Source organism: Sceloporus undulatus, chromosome 7 (assembly GCF_019175285.1).
Source record: "Sceloporus undulatus isolate JIND9_A2432 ecotype Alabama chromosome 7, SceUnd_v1.1, whole genome shotgun sequence".
NCBI lineage: Eukaryota > Metazoa > Chordata > Lepidosauria > Squamata > Phrynosomatidae > Sceloporus > Sceloporus undulatus.
This window is the reverse complement of record NC_056528.1, coordinates 13,296,568-13,320,016: the sequence shown is the minus strand read 5'-3', so window position 1 is coordinate 13,320,016 and position 23,449 is coordinate 13,296,568. Positions and strand designations below refer to the sequence as shown.

The following is a 23,449-nucleotide window of genomic DNA, read 5'->3' as shown; positions in this document are numbered from 1 at the left end:
GCATCTTCTGCATGTTGTTCTCTTATGTCCCAGAAGAGTAAAAACAGCTTCCTTGGTTTAATGGAGATAGTTACATTACATGAAATGTGTACACAGCACAGAAGTTGGTTCCCACTCCAACGTCATCCTTCTGGACTAAACTATGTTTTCTTCTGGATATGTGAGGAGGGAGAATGCCTTGATCATTGAGGCTGCCCTTTCAGTCTATTGATCTACTTCCATGTATTTTTATTCTCTCAAAACTCTCAAAGGATGGGGAGCCTCATTCAGCTGAGAGACAAATTCGATTTCAGAGAATTTGTGGAAACCGCATCCCAAAGGCAAAAGGATGGGACCAAAACTACCAGCAGAAATTAGTTGAAAGCTCTTACTTCCAGTAGCTAAGCATTAGGGGCGGCGTTCCAGTTTCCAGAGCTGGAGGAAAATCCCATAGAAAAGCACCTAGTGATAAAGTCTTGAGAAAGCAAGTATGGGCATCAGGGTCTCTCAGATGACAAGATGCGCCTCAGGACCTGAGATTCCCATCCTGCTGTACCTCTTTCCCTCACACTTTTCAGTTGTAGATAACTGACACAATGGACGTTTCAACTTGTGGTACCTTAGCTTTCTGAATCTTTCATGGAGTAGTTATCCTCCCTCAGTATTAAACACTGGGATCTATTTTTCGTGTAGGACTTATTCTTCCTGAGTTACTGGTGCTTGTTCCAGTCTGTTATTCCTCTCTATATTGCTATTTCAGATACCCTAAAACTTAAAAGTGAAATCTCATACAAAAATTCATTGCACTATAACAAAACAAAACCTTATTCTTGCGCTTAATTGCAGTATTTCTAATGGCTGTTTCTGAAAACTCTTAACATGCGCGGTCACTTGTTTCCCATAGGCGACACTTTGTCCCAAACACACTGACAGCATCAATATGAGCCTGCAAGCACTGAGAGAGAATTTTATTCTAGGCATGGAGTCTCCATTATACAGAAATAATAGTTTTATTTCAGCCAGTAAACAAGAGTTGACAGACCACAGACGGCATTGACAGGTACTACTAGCACGGCAAAGATTCACCCACAATTTGAGGGCAACAGAAGAACCCAACGGAGGGCAGCAGAGAATTGGTCTTCTCAGGCTTTGCTGCTCAGGTTGGGCTACATTTTGCTTGGTGCACATGTGTACAATATATATATATATGTATATATAATTCATCTTCCTACTCAAGTATTTGCTAAAGTCAACATTGGAAGCATTAAAGGCTTAAAACGTCTGGACACCATATAGACTTTGTTCTTTATATATATAGATATTTATATATATATTTATATAACAGTAAAGATATGTTTATCGTTACTACAATATAACTTGTTTTGTTCTTCAAAGTTCCTTTAAAGCAACTGGGAGGAAGGAAAACCAGTTTCACTAAAGTCACGTCTGATATGTGCAAGCCACAAACTACGACAGAACAAAGCTGTGTGTTGGTTTTGTTTTGTTTTTTAGAGAGATGTGCGTTGAACCATTCCAGGACAGAACAGCTAAGAGGCAGATAAAAGGTGGACCTCAAGAGGAGGGAGCAGGGTTACATGTCAAAGGGTGGCTTTGGACTCTCCGGACGAGAGGGGCTAGCTTTGCCGGGGCGGCTGGAATTTAAAGAAAGAGAGACAAGAAGACACACACAAAATGAAATTAAATAAAAGGCAGAGAGAGAGAGAGAGAAAGGGAGCGGGAAAGGGACAAAAAACAAAGTAAAACCATAGTTAAAAATATGGGGAAAAACAGACATCAGAATTTGGTGTCAAGAGGATATTCAACAGAAACCAAAAGCAACAGCACCAGGATAAAAGAACTGAAATTGTAAGTGGGGATGGCTTGATGACTTACAAGGCGAGGGGCTAAACTTGGTTTTCCGAGGGATGGGGTGACAGCGGGCTCTCTTTTTCTTTAAATGCTTTTTTTCTATTTACCCCTCAGCTTACAGGTCAAGAACAGGATGAGTCAAAACTTGCAGTGAGATAAAACACTTTCCCCCACATTACATACAAACAGGTGTCATCTGCATGCAAGCAAGTAAAGGTTATTTAGAATCATCAGGATACTCAAGACGACAAACAAGTACTGTGAGTTTTTTTTGTAGTTGCTGGGTTTGTCTGAAGCAAAGGTTAAGTTGCATTAAAACATTTACACAGCAAACCGTCCCATTTTTGTGCGGAGAGGAAAAAGTATATGAGCCCCTGTCTGGGTTTGTGGAAAGTCAGTTTCAATACACCAGCTAGCTGCTTCAAATAGCCAGCATCTCTCACCTCAAAGAAGAGAGGGGCAGCCCATTGCGTCGCTTCCTTCCGCTCAGGAGAATTACAGCCTTCTCGGTCTGGAAGACCCTACCATCATTCCGTAAAAACCTCCCCACAAATCCTTTATTGCCCCTTTGCTTGAGAGAGGGGCAGGTGGCATCACAAAGGCCCCCCCCCCCCAAAGCCTGCACTTTGGAGCAAATCCACATACCAGACATTGTTGAGAACATTAAAAATTACATTTTTTTCCTCTCTTAACACCCTTTTTCGGAATGGCAAACACTAATGGTTTCATCTTATCTACAGTAGGAGAAAAAAAGTCACTACGTAGCTACTGATTAGTGCGACACGCTACAGCTAACCGATGCGGGCAAGACGCCGTGCGTGAGGCGGCTGCCATCTTGGCGTCCAGCGATGCTCCTGTTAAAGACTACGTTCCAAAGCACTCCCGTCCTTCCAAGTCCCCCATGCCACTGAACTAGGACTACTCTAGGCTCACAAAGCACTACAGGACGCACGAAAAGACGAAGAAGAAGAGCTCACTCACTCACTAACAGGTATTTCTTAACAACGGAGGGAGGGATGGAGGATGTGAGAGAAGCGGAAGAGAGTGGGAGATGGAGGGATGCGGGGCGGGGAACCCCGGGCACACGGCGCTTGTCGCCAGCTGTCTCTAGGCCTCGGGTTATAAGTCTAAGAGGGACGGTTCAGCTGGTCGGATTATGGTAGGTCGAGTAGGTGAAGCAGGGCCCTTCCGGCTGTGGGAGCAGAGAGAAAAAGAGAAGACGGAGGGGGGGAAGAGACAAGAAGAGAACACACACACTGAGGTTAGCATGGTGGCCAGTCACAATCAGACATGCTTCTCCACCTCAATCCCGGCCAGTACTTTCGCCTTCTCTTGGCCACAGAAAGCAATGCCATTTAATCCTCAATGTTTTATTCATTGGTCAAACAGCTGTCACAAGCCTCGTGGGTTTATCAAGGCGGATCCTCCAGAAACCAAGCCAATTGCCGGGAAGGGGGTCCTGGTACCCAGGCTGAGTGTTGAGAAGCATGGAGCACAACAATGAGGATGCTACTGTACCAAGCGACCGAGGCGGGTATGTCACACACAATGAGTGGCGTCCTTTGGGAGATGCTGTTTCGGAAGCTGCCGGCTAACCTGGTCTTGCAAACACATCCTACCCTTTGGGCATAGAAGGAGGTGTTCAGCCGTGCCTTTTTGATCCTGACCGTTAGCTGATATAGTTAAAACTACTGGATCATATTTAAGTAACATCTTTCTGAACATACTTAGGAGCAGTTCTGTAGCCAGAAATGTTGTCATGAGGGTCTCTAAGGGGAGGGGAAATAAAGGCAGCCTAATATGTTTAAAGTTATCCAATGCTGTTACTTCAGTTACTTCAACTGGATAGAATTATACCTGTAGCAGGTAAAAAAAGGTGAGAAACTTAACTTTTTTAAAACTAATGTTGTTAACTGCAGGAGGGGATCTGGACTATGCCCTAAATTAGAAGCTAATGTGTGAATTTCCACATGTAAGGTGCTTCAGGAGAAGAATTAAAAACAGTTTGCACACATATTTTTTGTGTGTTTTTTGGGCTCTGTGGCCATGTTTTAGAAGAGCTTATTCCTGACGTTTCGTCAGCATCTGTGGCTGGTGAAACATCAGGAACAAACTCTTCTAGAACATGGCCACATAGCCTGAAAAACCCACAAAAAACTATGGATGCCAGCCATGAAAGTCTTTGTCTTTAACTATCTATTTTCTAGAACGTATACAAGTCTTAGGAAAATAGACCTGATCTGCCCTGCAGGCAACTCCCTGAGAGGCAACAGCCCCAAAGCTTATAAAGACCCAGTTGGCTTTGCAAACCAGAACTTCTGGCCTTCCCCAGGCAATCCCAAAATTGCAAAAAGCTCATTCCCGGTTCCCAAGGGCCTCTTGGTACAAATCCAGGGCTTTGGGCAGGCAGAGGTTCCTAACAGCGAGTCCCAGAAGGAAGCAGAAGCAACAGCCAAACCTCCCCAGAAAGACCAGCTCCTCCCCAAGGAAGCTGGAGGCCGCTTCTGTGGCATTGACTGAGGAGGGCTGGCTGGAAGCAGGGAAAGAGATGGCGCTTCGGAAGCAACATGGTCGCCGTCAAACCGCCGCTACCCGCGGATCATGATGTCAAAGCCCCCAGAGCTGCAACATGCCGCCTCTATGAAAGACACTTACAAGGCAGTGAGAAGTTTGCTGGGGGTGATACAGAAACAGGCTGAGGTCTAGCACCTCCATTTGATTCACATTGGCCTCCCTGCATTCAAGGCTTTGGGAAATTCATGCCATTAATCTTGATGAACCTCAAAGAGATAACTCATAACTCTGGGCCCTACCAAAACTGGCCTCACTTCTCAAACAAAACAGGTCTGTACCTCCAAAAAGAGGTTTGGTTTTGCTTTGTCTGCAATACTTTCTCATTCATGTACAAAGGCAAATACAGTAGGCCCTTGTTATCCGCTTGGGGTTTGGTTCCAGGATAACAAAATCTGTGGATGCTCAAGTGCCATTAAATACAATGGCATAACAAAATGGTGTCCCTTATATAAAATGGAAAATCCAGGTTTGCTCTTTGGAATTTATACTTTTTTGGGATATTTTCAGATTGCGGATGCTCAAATCCATGGATAAAGAGGGCCGACTGTATACAGTGGTACCCCGGGATACGAATGCGCCGGGTTACGAAATTTTCGGGTTACGAAAAAAACCCATAGGAAATAATTGTTTCGGGTTACGAAAGTTTTTTCGGGTTACGAAAAAACTTTTGGTGCTTTTTTCGGCTTTTTCGCACGGAATCGCGGCTTTTCCCCATTAGCGCCTATGGCAATTCGGCTTGCGAAAGCCTTTCGGGTTACGAACGGCGCCCCGGAACGAATTAATTTCGTAACCCGGGGCACCACTGTATGTACAATGAACTTGGCTATTTTTATTCTGTTTCAGCTTGCTGCTGTCAGCTAGGTGATTTTTGGCAAATGCCATTTTGCTCACAAGACCATACACACACACACACACACATCTAATCCTCAAAGACCATGAACATACCCTTCCTTTTACCTCTTCTTCCACACAGACATAGATACAGAGAGGGCAGAATTACACACAAATCCTTAACCCATATTCTTTAAGCTCAGTTTAGGACCTGTATTTCTTAGCAGCAGATCGTTCACATTTAAGTTCATCCGCACACAGAGAAGCTAGACTCCTGTTAAGTCAGGGGCTCCTTAGTCCGCTCGATGTTTGAGATTTCAGCTCCCAGATTTCCTAACCACTGGCTATACTGGCTGGGGCTTCTGGGATTTGAAGTCGAAAACATCTGGAAGACCAAAGCCCCCTCACAGAGCTTTTGGGGGCAAAATTGAGATTATTTAATGGTGAAGTGTAGCCCTGCAAGGCCTCCCAAGGGCTACTGCACCCTGCCTTACTGGATCTCTCTTAACTGGAATCCAAAAAGAAAACAGTGCTTTGTCCAGGAGCACTGGGCTTCCTTGGCTTCTTCTAACAAATACGCTGCTGCAAAGTTCAAGGAGAGAAAAAGAAAGAGAGAGAGAGAAAGAGAGAAGGAGAATGCAAAGCAAAGCAGGAGAGGTTCTTTTGGAGGAAGAGGAAATTGGGCACAAGGGGGTCAGAAATCAGATGAAAACCACACAAGTAAAAGCCCCAAGAAAGGCTCTTTGTCCCTTTCTGGTGTTTCCACTTTTTCCAGTTCCCTGAGACACAGAAGAAAAGTCATTGTGGTGTAGGGATAAGGTAAGGTTTGTGTTTGGTTACACACACTGGCCACAAAACACACTTGGCCAGTCAGTGTCATCCTGCTCAGCACTTCAGGTGGCAAATTCCAGAGGTGTCTGCTCTTAAATAAAGACGCTACACCTCACATCCAACTCTTCTCATTGTTTCACTCAACAGGAGAACTTGCTCTTCTCTCCTCTCTATGGAAGGATTTTCTTATTTGCACAGTGCTGCGCACCACTAGAGATAAGGGCTCTTCTACATCTTGGTCTCTTCTATATCTTATATATTATCCACAGGTATCTCACACACAAGGGAGCATTCCCATGCAAGACTAACTGATAACAAGGGGAATGGACTAGTCTAGGAAAAAACCAAAAACCCCTACAGACAAGCCACAATTCCTCCTGCCACTAAACAACTAAACTCTAGAAAGCACAGAAGGTGAGCAATACTAGTAATGCTGACCTAGGAGCATAAATCTAAGCAAATGCAGGGATGCCATACCTTCCAACACTTTTCATATGAAAACCAGGACACACATGTGGCCAAGCATATCAGAATATGGCCAAAAAGGCCAACGTTTTTAATGAGGACGGACACACAATCGAGGAGAGGCTGCAGCAGTTTGCTTTTGCCTGAGATCACTGGGAAGGGCAAGATTCTGCCCCTCTTCTCTTTCTCCCGCCATTGAATTTACTCAGGTCCACTCACTCCTGCACTTTAAAGTCGGTTTGCTGCAACTGGAGTAAGCTAAAGACCAAGGGAGGAGAATGAGAGGAGGATAGACAAACTGAGATATTTTAAATGCAGCTCCCCAAAAGTGGGACAACAGGGGATCAATTGGGACCGTCTCTGCCAAATTTGGACAGTTGGAGGGTATGAGATTCGTAGAAGAAATCAAAGTTTTTGGGGTGGCACAAAGGGCTTCCAGCAGCAAAGCTGGGAATGGCCCACCTCTGCCAGAGATCCTCTAAAGAGCCATTATGGATCAGTGGAAACTATATAGGATTGGATGGATCAATGCTGCAAGCCAAATCTTAGGATCATAGAAACAATCTGAGGCTGGAGAGGAACCCCCGATAAAGCCTAGCTTCTAGGGAGTGATGTTCAAAACAGACTTTGGAAAAGTGATTTAAGACTATATATCCCACTGACCATGCTGGCAGAGGGATTTTGGGAGCTCTTGTCCAGAAAGTAACATTTCCAAGGTCCAGTCCTTATGATGTTCTACTTCCTCCTCCTCCTTTTTTTGTTCTATTCCATCTCACAACTAATTGAACAGGTTCTATTGTAATTTTTTTAAATCCAAATGTTTCCCTCCAGAACAAAAATACAACATCTAAATAATATAAATTCTTTGCAGGCAAGGATCCACCAGATCTATCAGGCGGGAATCTGCAGGGCCTGGGATAAAGAGAAGGACATCTGGGTGGACTAGTAGGAGAGGCAAGTGGCAGACCAGGGGCATGAAGGCGGATGGGGAGACACAACGGCAGCGATGGGGGTAAGACTAACACTGGTTCATGCATCGCTGGAGGGCAGGGATGAGTGCGAGTGAAGAACGTACCGTGGCCGCCAGTCCTCAAGGGTCACTGATAGTGATTCTGAAAGACAACACGAGAGCGACAGGGCTGTTCAGACAATTGGAGGCAAGAGGCCACGCAGTTTGGAAAATGAAGGCACACACAGAAACACACTCGCACACATGGGATGCTTGCAGGGAAAGTGCCCTGGCCTATGCTTGCGCGTGCAACCTTATACACACATAACACAGCAGGGGCAAAACTCCACAACTGGCAGCCACACAAGTCTGCTCACATACATGGCTGCAGGAAGGATGGGGAAAAAATGCCTGAACATTTTGCATAAGACACACACCTGTGCATTTACAACTCAGGCATACAGATACACCTGCACGCTCCAGCACCCATCCATTACATGGCCGCTGGTACTCTGAAGGGTGGCAATGCCACACAAAGGGGCAGCACAGCTGCGGACAAACGTATCTCCCTCCAGGAGCAGATGCTGTGGGTGAGCCATTGGGGGGGGATGCATCCATTACTGAACCCCTTAGAAAAAATGGCTGATGATGACTAGGGATGATAGGAGTTGTAGTCCAACACCACAGGTAGATGCCGCATTGGGGGATGCTAGTTGGCATCTCTGTGGACAGGTTCATACACTCAGCCTCAAGGGACACAGAAGCTTGGCATCCCAGAATGAGTTGTCACTCTTTTGTCCAAATCCAAACACACACACATCTCTCAAAAACTGATATACGAGTCCTTTTAGGCCCCGGCCAGGCCCCATTTCTCCTCCCAATGTAGGAAAGACAGAACTCTTTTATCAAAAAGAGGACCAAAGGGAGGAAAAAGAAAGAAGGAAAAGACAAACAGCAACGGATGAAGATGGTTGTCTGGTCACTTGTGGCGGAAGACTCTAGCCCTGCAGCCAAGTGTGGACTGACTTATTCTATATACAAGAGATGGCACAAGTGACACCGAGTGGCCATCCGCAGCCATGGGTCAATGGAGAAGTGGGGCCTCTTGGTGGAATGGAAAGGGTTTGAGGCAAAAGAGATTGAGAGAGAAAGAGAAAGAGAGAGAAATCAGGTGTCACGCTGGAATACCTGAATGCTACCAACAAGACATTTCGTGGCACTTCCTGAACTAGCATCATCATCCATGGACCAGAATCTACTTCAGAAAAACCTAAAACAGCAATAAACCTGTGAAATATGTAAGGCAGTCTCCTTCTGCCACCTGCCTTTTTGGACTACGACCTCCATCATCCCCAATGTCCATGCTGGCTGGAGATAGCTGGAGTTTAACTCCAACATATTAGACTCCTGGTTGCTTTTTTCCCCCTGCAACAGGATTTTCCTCATCAGGGAATTGGTCAAAATCCTATTTAGTATCAGTATTTATACCCCTCTCCAGCTGCAGGACTGATCTGCTCTGACTGGGGCCCATGTCAGCAGAAGTGGAATGACTCAAGGAAGCCACCTTTCCATCTCAGGCAGACAAGATACAGAGCTGACGGACCCATTGCTCCCATAACTTGCAAAATATGTGCAGCCACTCATTCAAGAAGAGAACGCACCACCAAAACCAGAAGCAATGGTGGGCACTGTTACTATCTCTGTCCACATAGGCTTCTGATTCTTGCATGGCAAAGGGGGAGGTTAGAATATATGACCATTGGGAGTCCCTTCTAACTCTATGGTTTTAAAATCTTTCTAGGAAAAGAAAGGCAAGCCTCTGTGCTGACATTGGAAGCCATCTGTCTGGATGCCACTGTCTGTGCCCATTTCCCAATGCGTGTCCTGCTTATTAATGTTCAGAGGGGCAGCAGATCAGAGGTATGAAGATGTTCCTGAATACCTGATGCGCTATGAATGTGTACAAATATACACATAACACAAGCACATCTAGCTTTTTTGTTTTACACCTTTTCCTGATGCTATGTGGGTGACTCTGGGAGGAAAACAATGTGGAAATTGATCCCACAATCTTTAATATTATTCTTTTAGGATGCCCTCACAGATAAAAACCCCTAAATAATCCAAAATTTTACAAATGGCATAGAGGTTGCAGCAGGATTTAGAGAGAGAGGGAGAGAGAGAGAGAGAGAGACTACTTTATTTCAGTTACATGGAATATGTTTGCCAGTATATAGAATATATATTTGTTGCATGTGAATGAAGGAACAGCACAAAGGGAGTGATGTGGGGTGAAATGTGGCCATGAAGACATAGGCTGGGAAGAGGAGAAAGACTGCACACTGAAATCCAAACAAAAGACGTGCATGGAAACTAAACTGAAAAGAGGAAAAAAGGAATGAGAAGGTTTGATGTGAAGAGAGAAGCAAGACCCACAAATACAAAGCAAAAGCAGCAGCAGCAGCCATAGCGGTCCATGTTGGCAACCACAAACTCTGGATGAAGGGCTGGTGAGAGAACCACGTTTGGGGCCAAGAGGCACCTGTGGACAAGGCCATGTGCCTGAGGAGGGAGATGCAAGAGATGACCCCAGAGAAAGCCGAGATAACTGTTTGTGCATTTGAGCGCCAATGCTTGTACAACCACCACTGAGACAGCAGTGTCCTCTATCAGACTCCTCCGCTCCGTCTCCTAGCCTAGGTCTCCTCCGCTGTGTATCTACTCAGCAAAATGCTCACTAGAAGCAAGGAGAGCTCAGATGGGAAAACTCTTCGACAGCATCTAGGATCCTCCAGCCGACATCCCAAAGCAACAGCCGGTCGAGGGTTAGTGAATCTGATCTAGTGACCTGTAGGGCCCAACTCAGTATAAAGCAAACCTTTGCAGTCATGCATATCATAACAAGTATCAACTCTGTCTGGATCCTTTACAGAGAAAGCTGCTTCCCATATGTCCCAACATTCATTAATAGCAACAGAGAGAGAAAAATGTCCCAATTTCTCTAAGACAACATTGAGCTTGCATGAACTAACACTGAAACAAAATCTGTACTGGCAATCTCTGCAAATTCTCTAGTTCAGTTTAAAAAACCCCCACTAAAATCATTTATACTTGCATTCCCTCCCATGCATCAAAACTCAATGCCAATTCTGGATACCTCATTTGTTATTTTTTAAAAACAACAACAACAACAACAACACACACACACACACGTTTAAAACAGGTGACAGAACATCATCAACTATTTCCAAGTAAGTGGCTTACTTTCTGACTTACTTCCAGCACAGTCCTGAACATTTTTATTCGAAAGTAAATATCAATGGGTTTTGGTTCCCTAGTAAGCAGCTTCCATTTGCAGCCCCGGTGTAGCCAATGCCCAATGCCCATTCCTCCTTTCTGCCCATCACAGAGCCACACTTACCTGGGGACGCCGGGAGGCGCACGGTTGGGCCGAGATGGGACCTGGGGGGGAGGCCCAAAAGGATCGGGAGAGGCCCCTGGCCTAGAGGGCACAGGAGGCGCACCACCCAGAGTGGGACCACCAGCAGGCGGAGGTCCAGGAGCCGGACCGCGCGACCCAGGCCTGGCGGGTGGGACTGCCGGAGCTCTCCTCTGCGGCGTCGGGCTGGAGGTGGGAGACCTAGCAAAGAGAGAGAATGAGGAAAGAGAGAGAGAGAGAGAGGAAAAGAGCAATGCGTCACTCAACAGCGGGCCAGCATGACGACAGAGATGCTTCCTAAAAGCGCTTGCTGCTTCTCAAGTACCCTTCACAGTCAGAAGAGCTTTTCAAGAGAGCTGAAAGCTGTCTGAGGACACATGAGGCACAGATGGGTAGATCTGCGTTTATTTTGCCACACTACCAGCTCTTCCCAAGCAGGATTTGCAGGTGTTCAGAGCACTGAAAGCTACTTGTTAAAAGTACAGTCAGCCCTCCTTATCCACGGATTTTTAAATCAAGCATCTATGGCTTGAAAATATTCCCCAAACATATAAATTCCAAATAGCGAACCTTGATTTTCCATTTTATATAAGGAATACCATTTTACTATGCCACTGTATTTAACGGGACTTGAGCATGGATTTTGTTATCCATGTTTGGTCCTGGGACCAAACCCCAGCATGTCAGGCTTCACACAGGTTTTGTGGAAATTTTTATATATCAGCCAGCCTTCAAGGTCCCAGCAATGGCCAGGGTAGCCTTCATGACCTCAGCTGGTGCGGCGCAAAGGCCGAGCATCCCTTCCTGCCTGCCCTGCCAGGAGGCGCCCCATCTAGTTGCTCAAAGAGGCATCAGGAAGGTCTGCGGGGGCCTCCGCCTGAGCCTCGGGTACCTGCGTCCGGACGGTATGTTCTGCACCTGCAGCCAAGAGTCGTCCACCGGTGGGGGCAAAGGAGTGCTGATGGTGGTGGTGTTGATGTCCCCGATGATGTTCAGCGCCTCTCTCAAGGCGTGGTACATGCGCAGCATCTCGTCCCGCCGCTGGGCTTGCTCGGCTGACTCCTCCATCAGGGTGTTCTGGTCTCCGCAGGAGTAGAGGTTGGCCAGCAGCTCCGAATGGATAAACTCCTTGGTCTGTAGGAGGAGGGAAAGCCACGGGTTGAGAGCAGAGCCAGAGTTTGGGGAAAGGTTATCTCTTTGGGACTGGGACTCACAGAATCCACCATCTTCCTAGGATGCAGCTGATATCTCCCAGATTCCGCCAGCCTGCATGGTTGCCATTTCAAAGGGTAACTTTTCCAAATTCGGAGTAGGTACGCAACACAAGTTATATGTATATAACATAGATACACACACAGACACACACACATATATATCTTGTGATGCATACCTACTCTGATTTTGGAAAAGTTACTCCTTGAAATGGCAACCCTGCAGGCTGGTGGAATCTGGGAGATATCAGCTGCATCCTATGAATCATCCCCTTCCGAGGATGCAACTGATGCTACAAGGTGATATGCATTCTCATGTACCATGTAATAGCATACATACATTGTTGATCATAAGGTGCATGATGGTCTTAGGCATGAGGTCGCGGACGGTCTTGTTGACGATGGCCATGTAAGAGTCCACCAGGTTCCTGATGGTTTCCACCTGCCTCTCCAGCTGAGGGTCCATGGAGTGCATCAGACTGTCTGATCCGTTCTCTTCCGACTCACTGGACTGCGCAGGATTTGGGAAAGAGAGGATGTGTCTTCAGTATTACATTGGCATCTCCTCAGTACCAGAGAGCAAATGAGAAGGAGGAACATGACCCATTTTTATATTTCAAAGGTAGTAGTACCTGTCCATGGACCACCAGGTAAAATAGCACTGACCTAGAGTGTTAATTCGTACATCGGAATGACAAGAAGCAAGGAAATGCTCAGCCAGAAAAGAGGACATTGGCTTGCATAAAATTGTATGTTGAGTGTGCAAATGCACATGTTGAAATAAGTGCTAGAATATAAAAATATAAACACAGCATCGTAGCTGGGGGAAATAGGGTTCATGTTCAGTCTGCTGCATAGGAGCTGCTAGTTTACCTTGCAACTGGTCTTGGACTAGACAACCATTCAAGAAAGGATGCTTTCAAATAGAGGGATGATGCCTGACAGACCTTCAAACAGAGGACTGTAGAGCAAGATACTCTACGTCTCTCCTTCATAGAATATGGGGGTTTCATTTTAGGTCTGGTTCCACCAAGTTTTCCTCCTACTTTAATTGCAAAGAGCTTTGCAAAGACCTTAGGATGCCGCTGATATCATTATTATTATGTGCAAAGAACTTTGCAAAGAACTTAAACATGTAATCCCCAAAGTTTTGGAAACCGAACATTAAGAGAACTGGAAATCCAAACAACAACAAAAATGAGAAAGAAAAAGGGCCAAATGAAAAGGGAGGAAAAGAACAAGATGGGAGGAAAGGGAGAATAATCTGGATACAGCTCAAGAACGGAGCAACCCAATTCCGAAGGAGGCGCATTCAGATGGATAAAAGGAAAACCAAAGCAAGAATAAAAAGTAAATCAAGCAGACAACATGGCAGGAAAGGAAGGGAGGAAGAAGACATTTCCCTTAAGAGACACAGAGGCAAAAGTATAAATAAATTCAAAAAGAAAGAAGAAAAAAAGATTAAAAGTAAAAATGAGCAGAAACAGGTGATGCGATTTCCACCGCAGGGTAGAAAAGGCGGAGGGGCCGACACTTACTTTGTCTTTGTCCTGAAGGGCCAAGTTTGAGCACAAAAAGCAAAATGCAAAAAGAAAAAAAGGAAAAGAAAAGAAAAGAAAAAAGGTGACCATTAAAAAAAAATCCTCTGTACTGTATTTTACTTTGCAACATCAGGTGCACTTAAGTACCCAATTTAGCCGCGAAAGGACCCAATGTTTCCCACGAAAGAGTGGGAAACCCTATAAAATACAGGCGTGAAAGGCTTCCTTATTGACCACAGCAAAGAAAAAAAAAGGGGGGGGAATAACAATAATACTGGATCATTAATGCAGATTCCAAAAGAAAATTACTTACCAGGAGCACCAAAGTGGGATCTAGTGGAAATGTATTGGACTAGAAACTATACCTTGAAAAGGGACTGTCTATAAGACATAACAAGGGATGAGCAACGGAGGAAAAGTACACTAATCTGGTGGGGCAAAGCATGAAAAGGGGAGAACGGGTATTTTAAAAACCTCCATCCTCACTGCAAAAATAATCCAGTTTGACACCGCTTTAGCCGCCGTGTCTCAATGCTATGGAAATCTAAAAATTAATAGTTTTGCGAGACATTTAGCCTTCTCTGTCAGGAGCTCTGGTGCCACAACAAAATACGGTCCCCAGAATTCCCATAGCACTGAGCCATGGCAGTTAAAGTGGTGTCAAACTGGATTATTTCTGCAGAGTGGATGCAGCCCAGTCTTAAAAGACGTTGGATTTAGGAGATTCCACTGTCTCACCAACAGATGGTAGTATCACCACTGAGTAGGTCTATAGGAGCTAGTGACTACGGAGGAGTGATCAAAGAGAGGGGTGTTGGAAGGAGATATTTAGCGTAATTACGTAAGGACATGTGGGGATCTATTCCGCAATGCTGCGCCATATAGGATCTCAGCCATGATCTGCAGGACTTGGGATGCTTCATTTTGACAAACCCAGCTTTGCATCTCTGCAAATTCAACCATAATGGTTCTGAACTAGGCTTGCCACCTCTTTTCTTCCAACAGGCTCCTTGTCTTTAACACCACAAAGACAGATAGGTATAACATGGGCTTCAGTCTCCTTCTTCAGATGCATTTAGTGGAGTGGAAACCAGGGACACACACGCGCACACACACACACATACACACACCATTTGTATATTGGACATTCTCATGTCCGGTTTCCGCTCCACTAAATGCATCTGAGGAAGTTGACTGAAGTCTAGGAAAGCTCTTGCTGCCAATCTCACTTTCAGTGAGTCTCAAATGTGTTACATTCCCACCTGAACAGGTAGACAGCATGAGCCAAGAAACAGGGCTAGCCTCTGCAGGGCTAGCATTGTACTCGCTAGCCACAGTTTGTCATGAGACATTTTCACGTCCGCCCACTTTTTACACTTTGGTTACTCTCCGCCATCGACTCACCCCGACACGCTCCGGGTAAACGCCGGCGCGCAAGAAGGAGGCCTTCCAGCTGTCTACCTCCTCTTGGGTCTCACAGGCCAGCTCCAGTTGTCGGTAGTCTTTGTAAACATTCCTGAAACGAAAGAGGAGGAGAGGCAGGACAAGAATACGAATTAGTCCTTTCTGTCTCAGTGGTGATGCAAAGGTAATGTTAAACTCTGGACTTCATGATCTTTCTGCCCTAATGCCAAACTCTCATCCTCTGCCCTTACTGCCTTAACACTTGTCAGCCTCTGCTTATCCTGCTCTGACTCTTATCATCATCTGCCCCTTTTTTTCCTGGACACCAAACTGCCTTCCTCTGCCCTTCCAAAAACATTGCATTTGGTGACATGGTCTTCAAATCTGACAGATAAAGGGTCGCACCTCTGCTCAGTGTTGAAGAGGGCAAAGATGTGCTTGCTGGACATGAAGCCCTTCTCGATATCTCGCACCTTCAGGTTATCCACTGGCAGCATGTACTTCTTCTCCTTCTCCTGCAAAGTAGAAAGATCAAGAATCGGTTACCATCAGTCGCTTTCTAGCCTTGCTACATGCTCAACCTTTTAAGCGCACAGGTAGGCAATCTGATGTCTTCCAGATTTTTGGGACAACAACTCCCACAATCCCTACACATGAAGCATGATTAATGGGTTGATCTTATTATCCTATTTGCAAGTGGATGAGGGCTCAATAAAAAGATGGGCGTTAATGCTTTTTTGTGACCACTTTCATGGCAGGTTTTCTGTGACGTCGTGTGAAATGGTTTCGCGTAATTTACGGGATATTCACAGATAAACTCCTGATCTCCTTTGTGTGTTCTTTGACATTGTTTTGCTTTGTTTCATCCTTGAGATCCTTTGTTATATGCCCCTATGTTTTGCACTCAACTTGTCCAAGGGTCATAGCAAAATCCCTAATTTTGGCACCCAAACCTGCCCTCGACTTATGCACGAGGTCGACTTATAGTTGAGTATATACGCTAAGCTCCGAATGCAAGTCCCCAAACCCATCTTTCTGTAAAATTCTTGCCAACCTAGAGAGAGGCTGGGACCTTAGAGTGGTTCGGAGGCAAAACCGTTGTGCTGAAAGGAGGGGCAACCATTCCTGGCTGACGCTTGCTCAGAAATGTGCCCCGTACACAACTGTGGCTGTCTGGAATGTGCGTCACGCCGGCCCCGCTGGCTGGAAAGGGAAGAAATTCAATCCCTTTCGGCAGGAAGGACGCAGAATGGAAAAGCCAGGCAGGCAAAGGCTGTCTCTGCAGATCCCAAACCCTAACTAAGAAACCACAGCAGCCATGGTTGCTGACTTACTAGGCCTAGTAGCGTGGTTATGGGAAAAGAGTATGCTGGGCCTTTCCTCCTCCCGCCGTGTTGCAAAGAGTAGAATCAAGATGATATTCCGTCTCATAAACAATCATTGTCACAGGAGTCCAAAGAATGCAAACAGACCTTAGCAAATGAACCCTTAATGTAATGTTACTTGGCTGAGAAAACCTACTAGCATACTCTCTTGCCTCCCAGTTTGCAACTACACCGTGGATCTACTCCAGTGAGTTCTGGTACTCCAGGTTCCTTGGAGTAAGAAGTGGGGTTACATAAGGGTGGCATGCTTATTTGGCACATGAAAAAGATCAACAAAATACAATACTTTTTAAATCTCTGCATTAGGAAAGCCCCAATCAATATCAAAGGAGGGTTTCCCCAAAAACGACTATGTGGATTTTCCCCTTACCAAGCCTTTTACAGGGACAAAGAAATGATTAGAGAGGAAAGATGGTTAAAATACAAAGATATTTAAAAACAAACGAGTTTAAGTGAATTATGGAATCTAAAGAAGAAGCACAAAAGGAAGGAAGATCCTCTGCGTTGGTTCACTCAGAGACAAATTTAAGAAAGGTTTATAATGGATGTGGGTTTGAAAAAGAGGAGCAAAAAACAGAATCAGGAAAGATATAAACTGGAGAGAGAGATAAGAGTAATTGGGAAATTAGAGGGAATATTATTGAAATGTGCAACGGAAGATGAAAAGTTGCTCCTTTTTTTTTGAACAATAGCTCCCATAAAGAGAAGGGTATTTCTTGGAGGTCTGCTGGTGCCAACTTCAGTTTCCTTCAGATGTGGCTTTTCATTAAGGTCTTTGTGGCTTATTTTACTTTCACATGAAGGAGATTGGGAGTTTATCGCGTGAATATCCTGGAAAAAATCGCATCATTACGCGAAATCATTTCACATAACGGCGCACAAGACATTAAAGCAGCCACAAATAAGCATTGACGCACCTCTTTATACTTTCAGGATTCTAGCAACAACGCATTTCCAATATCGCTTTATTCGCACCACTGCATGTGATCACCATTGGCGCAATTCCTCGCCATTTCCACTTTATTTGCAGGATGCTTTAAATGCGTTTTAATCTCTCTTTAATGCCGAAATCAGCCCCAGTGTGATAAACTCGATGGTCTTTCACTGCTGCAGCCTTTTAAGTTGTCTTAAGTTGCAGTCTCTTTGGCTATTGCCTCAATAGCTACGAGTTAATATTTTCAGGGCTTTTTGCTTTGAAAATCTGGTAGAAATGAAACCCCAGAATAAAAACACACCGAAAGCCAAACTGCGATGCTGGCATGGGCTGCTAGAGCCGGCCCATTGAGCGGATGGGGCTGTGTGACTTTTGGGTGTCTTCTGATGGAGAACCCAGGCGAGGGGCTGCAGACTCATTTCACAAACCAAACAGCTTCCAGATGGCAAGAACATTGCAGTTCTTTTTGTTCTCCGTTGGATATATTTATTTATTTATTCTTTCTCAGAAGCCAACTCCGAAACCCAGGAGAGAACAACCTCCTTGAGTCTCCCTCCGAGTTTCCTAACTCCCCTTGATCTGAAAATGTTTTACTCGGGAATAAATCTGGAGGATTCGGATGGACCTTGTTTCCATGTAATTGAGTTTAGACCCTCAAGCTTCCCTCTGATGTCTGGCAACGAAGGAACGGACCAAGAGCAGGTCCAGAAGGACTTTTTTATTATTTGCAGAGAATGTCACATCAATGTCCCTGATGCTCAGGCAGATTATTTTCTCAGGCAGAAATGGGGGAGATTTGGGGATTCGTAGGCTTTAGTGACCGCTCTCTAAGTCCTAGGGCTTTGCTACCCCAAATTCCTGCTAAATAGCATTGCTGCAAATGGTTCAAACAGACGCCTGCTCAAGGATCTTGCTGCAATAGTCAATGGAGCAATGGAGTCCGAGGGCAAAAGGTCTTTCCCTTCTTATTTCGGTTTCTTTTCTTTTAATGCAAAAGGCTGGGAAGCTGCAAAACTCCTCTGGATGGATGGAGGCGTGGAGGGAAATCTCAATCTGCCAAAAAGCTGTTTTTCTTAATACCTGGCATGGGGGAAAGGGGTATGTATGGCAAGAGAACTTGAAGAGCAATTGCATTGTGGTTTGACTGTCACCTCCTTCCAAATACTTCCCGGTTGCTTTCAAAGCCCTGCCAGGAGCCATCGTTCTTTCTGGAAAGGCAATCCCACAACGGCAGTCAGCGTTTGGGAGGCAGGGAAGTGGGTGGTCCCTTTCCAATTCACAAACTTCATTTAAAACAGGTCCCATTACCAGCCATCATATATTTTGTTTTTCCCCCCAGAATAAAACACTGCTTTGCTTCCTCTCCCTCAGTTTTTATTTGTATTTATCGTAACAAAAAGCAGACTTGGTCATGGGCTTCTGGGTGATGGATGGGGACCATGCTGGATAGATCCAGCCATAATGGATGGAGGGGGGAAAGCAGGGGGACTCCCAGAAAACTGAGTAGAGCACCTTTGGTAAACGGCCCATAGAAAGCCAAATCATAATTTCATCTCTATTAATGTTAAGTCAGTTTTGTGGCCCACACAAACAGTGGACTCAAAGCTTAATGTCTAGTTGCCTCCTTGAGGGTCACAACAGATGGCAACAAGAGGCGGTCCGATGTAGCGATGCTACTTGGCACAAGGCTCACTATAAAATGATATAGAAATGTAAATGGCTATCTGAACAAGACTTGATTTATTTGTAAGTTTTATGGTCCATAATACAACATGCATAATAAATCTTTACTAAATATGATAATTCTTACACCGCACACTTTTCATGGCTTACAGATTGTGCTTAGTTCACTATGAAGTGGTATAAAAATGTAAACTGCTATTGCTATCTGAACAAGACTTGATTTATTTATAAGTTTTATGGTCCATAATACAACATAAGTATTAAATGTTATCATTCTTACTTCACACACTTTTCACGGCTTGCAGATTGCAAATTGCTCAGAAAGTGCTGAGTTCACTATGAAGAGGTATAAAAATCTAAACTGCTCTTTCTAACAAACCCGGATTGCCCAAGCATCGCCATTCGGATGCCAAGGCCTTTCCCAACGCTTGGCGTGGGGACCATCCTTGCATCTGGGCACCCGCCCGCCCGGCTTCCCTGCCCCCCTTCACAAAGCCTAATCCCAGCCTCTGCAGCGTTTCCATCTTCTCTCCTTTCAGCCCAGCCTGTTTTATATCAAGGCTCTGACTTCATTTCCTGAAGGCAGAGACAGGAAAGTGTGTAATGAGCTGCTGAGGGCCGAGGAGGCCTTCAAAGCGGCTGGCTGGGAGCCCCTGGCCCATGTGTTAGCAATCAGGCGCATGCATGCGGCTGTGCGCTGGCGCAAAGGTCCCAGGGGCAGGAGCCCAGCCAGGAAGAGCAAGGATGGGGTTGGCAAGAGGCCTAGGGGCCAGCCAACCGACCGACTGACTGATCGACCGGCCGGACTCCGGGAGAAAAGGAGAAGGGGGGCCCAGTCCTCGGCTCCGGACCAAGAGAACAACGGCCTGAGTCTTCATTCCACATTCTTGGCCATTGCTCTGTTAGTCTAAGGCTCAAGGGAGATCATGGAGAGGAAAAGCTCGGCCGCTAATATCGGCTTTATGGGACACCAGCACAGACAGGGTGGTGGTTTGTATATTTTGGTAGGCAAGGGAATGTGACTACAAGGTTTGAAATGTGCATTACAAATGGAAGCTGAGGGGCTCAAGCGAAGATGTGCGTATCATTCATAACCAGTATGTAGAGGGATCTTGTATGTAGAGAGATCATCCAGTCCAACCCTCTGTTGTGCAGGAATACATAACCCTTTCTAGCTCCTATGGCCCTCCAGATTGTACTGGAAGACAACACCCAGCATTTTAAACAGTTATAAATGAGAGAATTCAAAGATATAGCTGTGTTAGTCTATATGGAATCAGTATGTAGGAAGATCTTGTAGAGAACCTTTGCGACTGCTAGGGACATACATATCTATGCCATTGGTATGTGTGAATGTCCAATATACAAATGGCATATATATGTCTTTCCCAAGTTTCCACTCCACTAAATGCATCTGAGGAAGTAGACTGAAGTCTATGAACACTCATGGTGCCAACTTCTTTTAGTTAGTCTCAAAGGTGCTACAAGATGTGATTCTACAGACAAATGATAGTGATGTTTGCTTGCAAAACAAGGCCCGGTTGTGCGGTGTGGGAGGCTGTAAATGAAGTTCAGAAGCCTCACTTTCAGACTCCACCAACCTTAGACAAATCACAGGCTCCTGACCTCCCTCTCAATAGCCTTCCCAAAACAGTAGCCAAGGAGACCAGCAGAAAAGGTCGGCCACGGTTTCTTTCTCTACCACTGGAGAGTAAAACTGTTGGTTGGGGTATCGTAAATGAGATAGCAAGAGTAGGAAGGAGCAATAAAAGGCTTCCACTTCTGGCCATGTTTGCAAGAGATACAGGTAACTCCAGCCCATTGGAAGTGGACACACTAGTAATCTTCGCTGCCAAACAAATGATGCAGCATGCTTTAATATGCTGTTTGTTTTGCATCCCACCCAACACAGCACAACAGCCATGCCAGAAACAATCCAGAACCACTAACGAAAGTATGGAAATTTCAAGCTTTCAAGGAGATCTTGGAAAGGCAACGGGACGGGTGCTCCGGACCAGTTGCTTGCTTTTGTTTCGCTTTGGCTAAATGGTGGCTTCTTCTCAACCTCCTCCTCCTTTCCTTTCTCCCATGTGCTGAGCTGGTTGGGTTTGCGTCTTGTACATAAAGCCCTCTTTATCCCTGCGGCACCAGAGAGGAAACAGAACACATGGCCCAAGAAGGAACATCTGGAATCGCTACACAGGAGCCATGCGCTTGCGCACCAGAGGGAAGAGGGACATTCCTCCAGTTTCCATCCAAGGTATGGACCCCTTCTTCTCCCCCCCAGCCTCCCGCGCAACCTTATCCACCAGACGGCTCAGTTCCTGTCGAACTTTAACCTTCTCAGCAGCTGGCAGGCTCCTCCTTCGAGTCGAGTTAGTTTTGCGCTGCCACGTCAATTGAGGCAGAAGTGGGAAAGGGAGCAAGAGGGAGGGAAGGAAGGAAAGAGAGAGAGAGAGAGAGAAGGAGGGAGGGTGCAAAGGACCAGAGGGAGGGAGGGAGGAAGGCCCATTGAGAGCCAGAGGCTGTTGGGGGGCGTTGGGGGGAGGCCACAAAGGCGGGGGACTCGGACCATGCTGGGGGTAGCCGGCGGCTAATGGCAAAGCCAAGTGGCCAAGGTGGGTCAAAGGACCCTTGCGGTGAGCTCCAGAACAAGTGCCAGCCTCCTTCAACCCACTTGGTTTGGATGGCAAGCGGAGGGGAGGTCTTCAGGGGGCCGACCACAAATGGGGGGGGGGGAGAAAAATACCCGAACCATCTTCCCAGTTGTGTGGAAGCGTTGCATGGAAGCGTTGCATGGATGGCTTTGGGCCCAAGTGGTTCTCTACCAAAATGCATGGAACCTATGCTGCCTCTTCCCTCTCTCAGTTGCTGGTACCTATTCATTTTGGTTAATTGTATTTATCTTCTTCTCCACTAAGGAACCTGCGACACGGCGGCTGAAGGAAAAACAAGAGGATTGGCGTCCGTGATCCTGACAAAGGAGAAGGAGCCATTGGTCCAACTTGATGGTCCTCAAGAGTTTGGGGATGAGGGAGGGTTCAGGAGTCTTTTTTTATCCGCTCCATCCTTGATGGCAGAAGAAGTAAGATGCCTCTTCTTCCAACAGGACTCGGTTTTAGCACTGCTTGCTGGCTCTTTCTGTCACTGTTTCTTGCATATTATCTCCCTCCCTGCCTTTCTCTTTGTATCCTGCAAATGGTTAGCCTAGACTAGAGGCAAGAGTTGGGGGGAAAGAGCAAGCGCATCACCGCTCGCTGGATTTTGTCGACACAGAGCCTCCACTCCGTCTGCCCAGTGTTCGGACTACCTGTTCAGGACTACGAGATTGTACAGTAGTCTGCACATTGGTTAGGCTGTGCTGGGATATACCGCATACACAGTTGGCACTGCGCAGAGGCAGGCGCGCTCGCACAACGAAGGAAAACGCGGCATGCAAACCTCACCTCTCCTTCACTCCCATCCCCTTCCCTTCTCGAACCTATATCTCGGAGCATGACACCTTTGAATGCTCACACTGCTTTCTGCTTTCCATCTCCGCTCACTTTCTCTCTGACCTGAGAGGCTGGTATGTTTTGTTTCAGATGTGTCGCATGGAGGGATGCTGCTCTGAGGAGTGATTTGTGACGGCATGGTTTTGGGTTTTGCAAAAAAAGTAGAGAGACATTTGCAAAGCTGGGTTCATCCTGATTGTTTGTTTTAATAGCGCTTCTTGGCTTCCGAGGAGCTGTGGCATGAGAAGGACAATGCCGACCCAAAAATGTTCATTGTTTTGCACATGTGCATGTGTCAAAAGATTTGCCAGTTGGAGCTTTCAAGGGTTCATTAATATTTATTCTCAGCCTTGTCATTAAACATGGGATGAAAATGAACAACAGGTGAGTGAGAGAGAGAAACAAGAGAGCCGGAGTGAATGCAGAAAAGAGCAGAAAAATTGCAAAACTGTGGAATGGAGATGCAGAGAAACCACACAAACGGTAATCAATACTAACAGCTACTGGGATACAGAGGGGCTTTGAGACTGGAAACTCGGTTGCTGTTGCTCCGTATGGTGGAGATTAACTAGAGATTAACTAGTTTATCGTAGCATGAGCTTTTGCAAATGTTAGCTGCTTCACCAGATCCTGTGGAGTAACCCAAAGAGGCTGCTGCTGCTCCTCACCAAAGCTAAGGCTGAACTGAATCACCAAGGAGCCATGCCAGTTTGGGACTTTCTCTCTCTTTTTTTAGGATGGGTTTTCACAACAGAGATTGAAAGGTAGGAGTGGGAGGAAAAGTTGTTACTCAAATCCGTTCTGCCACCAAATTGTCCTCCATACAGTCAGTTCTGTCCTGATATCTGGTGAGGCTCAAG

General features: G+C 45.9%; 1 protein-coding gene across 18 annotated transcripts in view; it reads right to left on the bottom strand.

The window, feature by feature from the left end:
- DNM1 (dynamin 1) overlaps positions 1-23,449 on the bottom strand; it is an 81,894-nt gene that overhangs the window by 9,072 nt on the left and 49,373 nt on the right. For 4 of the 18 annotated variants that reach the window (XM_042478824.1, XM_042478825.1, XM_042478814.1 and 1 more), the window contains 7 exons: positions 15,499-15,608; positions 15,094-15,205; positions 13,687-13,698; positions 12,489-12,659; positions 11,830-12,071; positions 10,920-11,138; positions 931-3,040 (listed from right to left, as the gene is read on the bottom strand). In XM_042478824.1, the coding sequence (XP_042334758.1) occupies positions 2,968-3,040; positions 10,920-11,138; positions 11,830-12,071; positions 12,489-12,659; positions 13,687-13,698; positions 15,094-15,205; positions 15,499-15,608 (939 nt within the window). In that variant the 3' untranslated portion in view covers positions 931-2,967. Of the gene's footprint in view, positions 1-930; positions 3,041-7,624; positions 7,662-10,919; positions 11,139-11,829; positions 12,072-12,488; positions 12,660-13,686; positions 13,699-15,093; positions 15,206-15,498; positions 15,609-23,449 lie in introns of those variants that run through there. The other 14 variants (XM_042478813.1, XM_042478816.1, XM_042478812.1 and 11 more) reach the window with 9 other exon arrangements.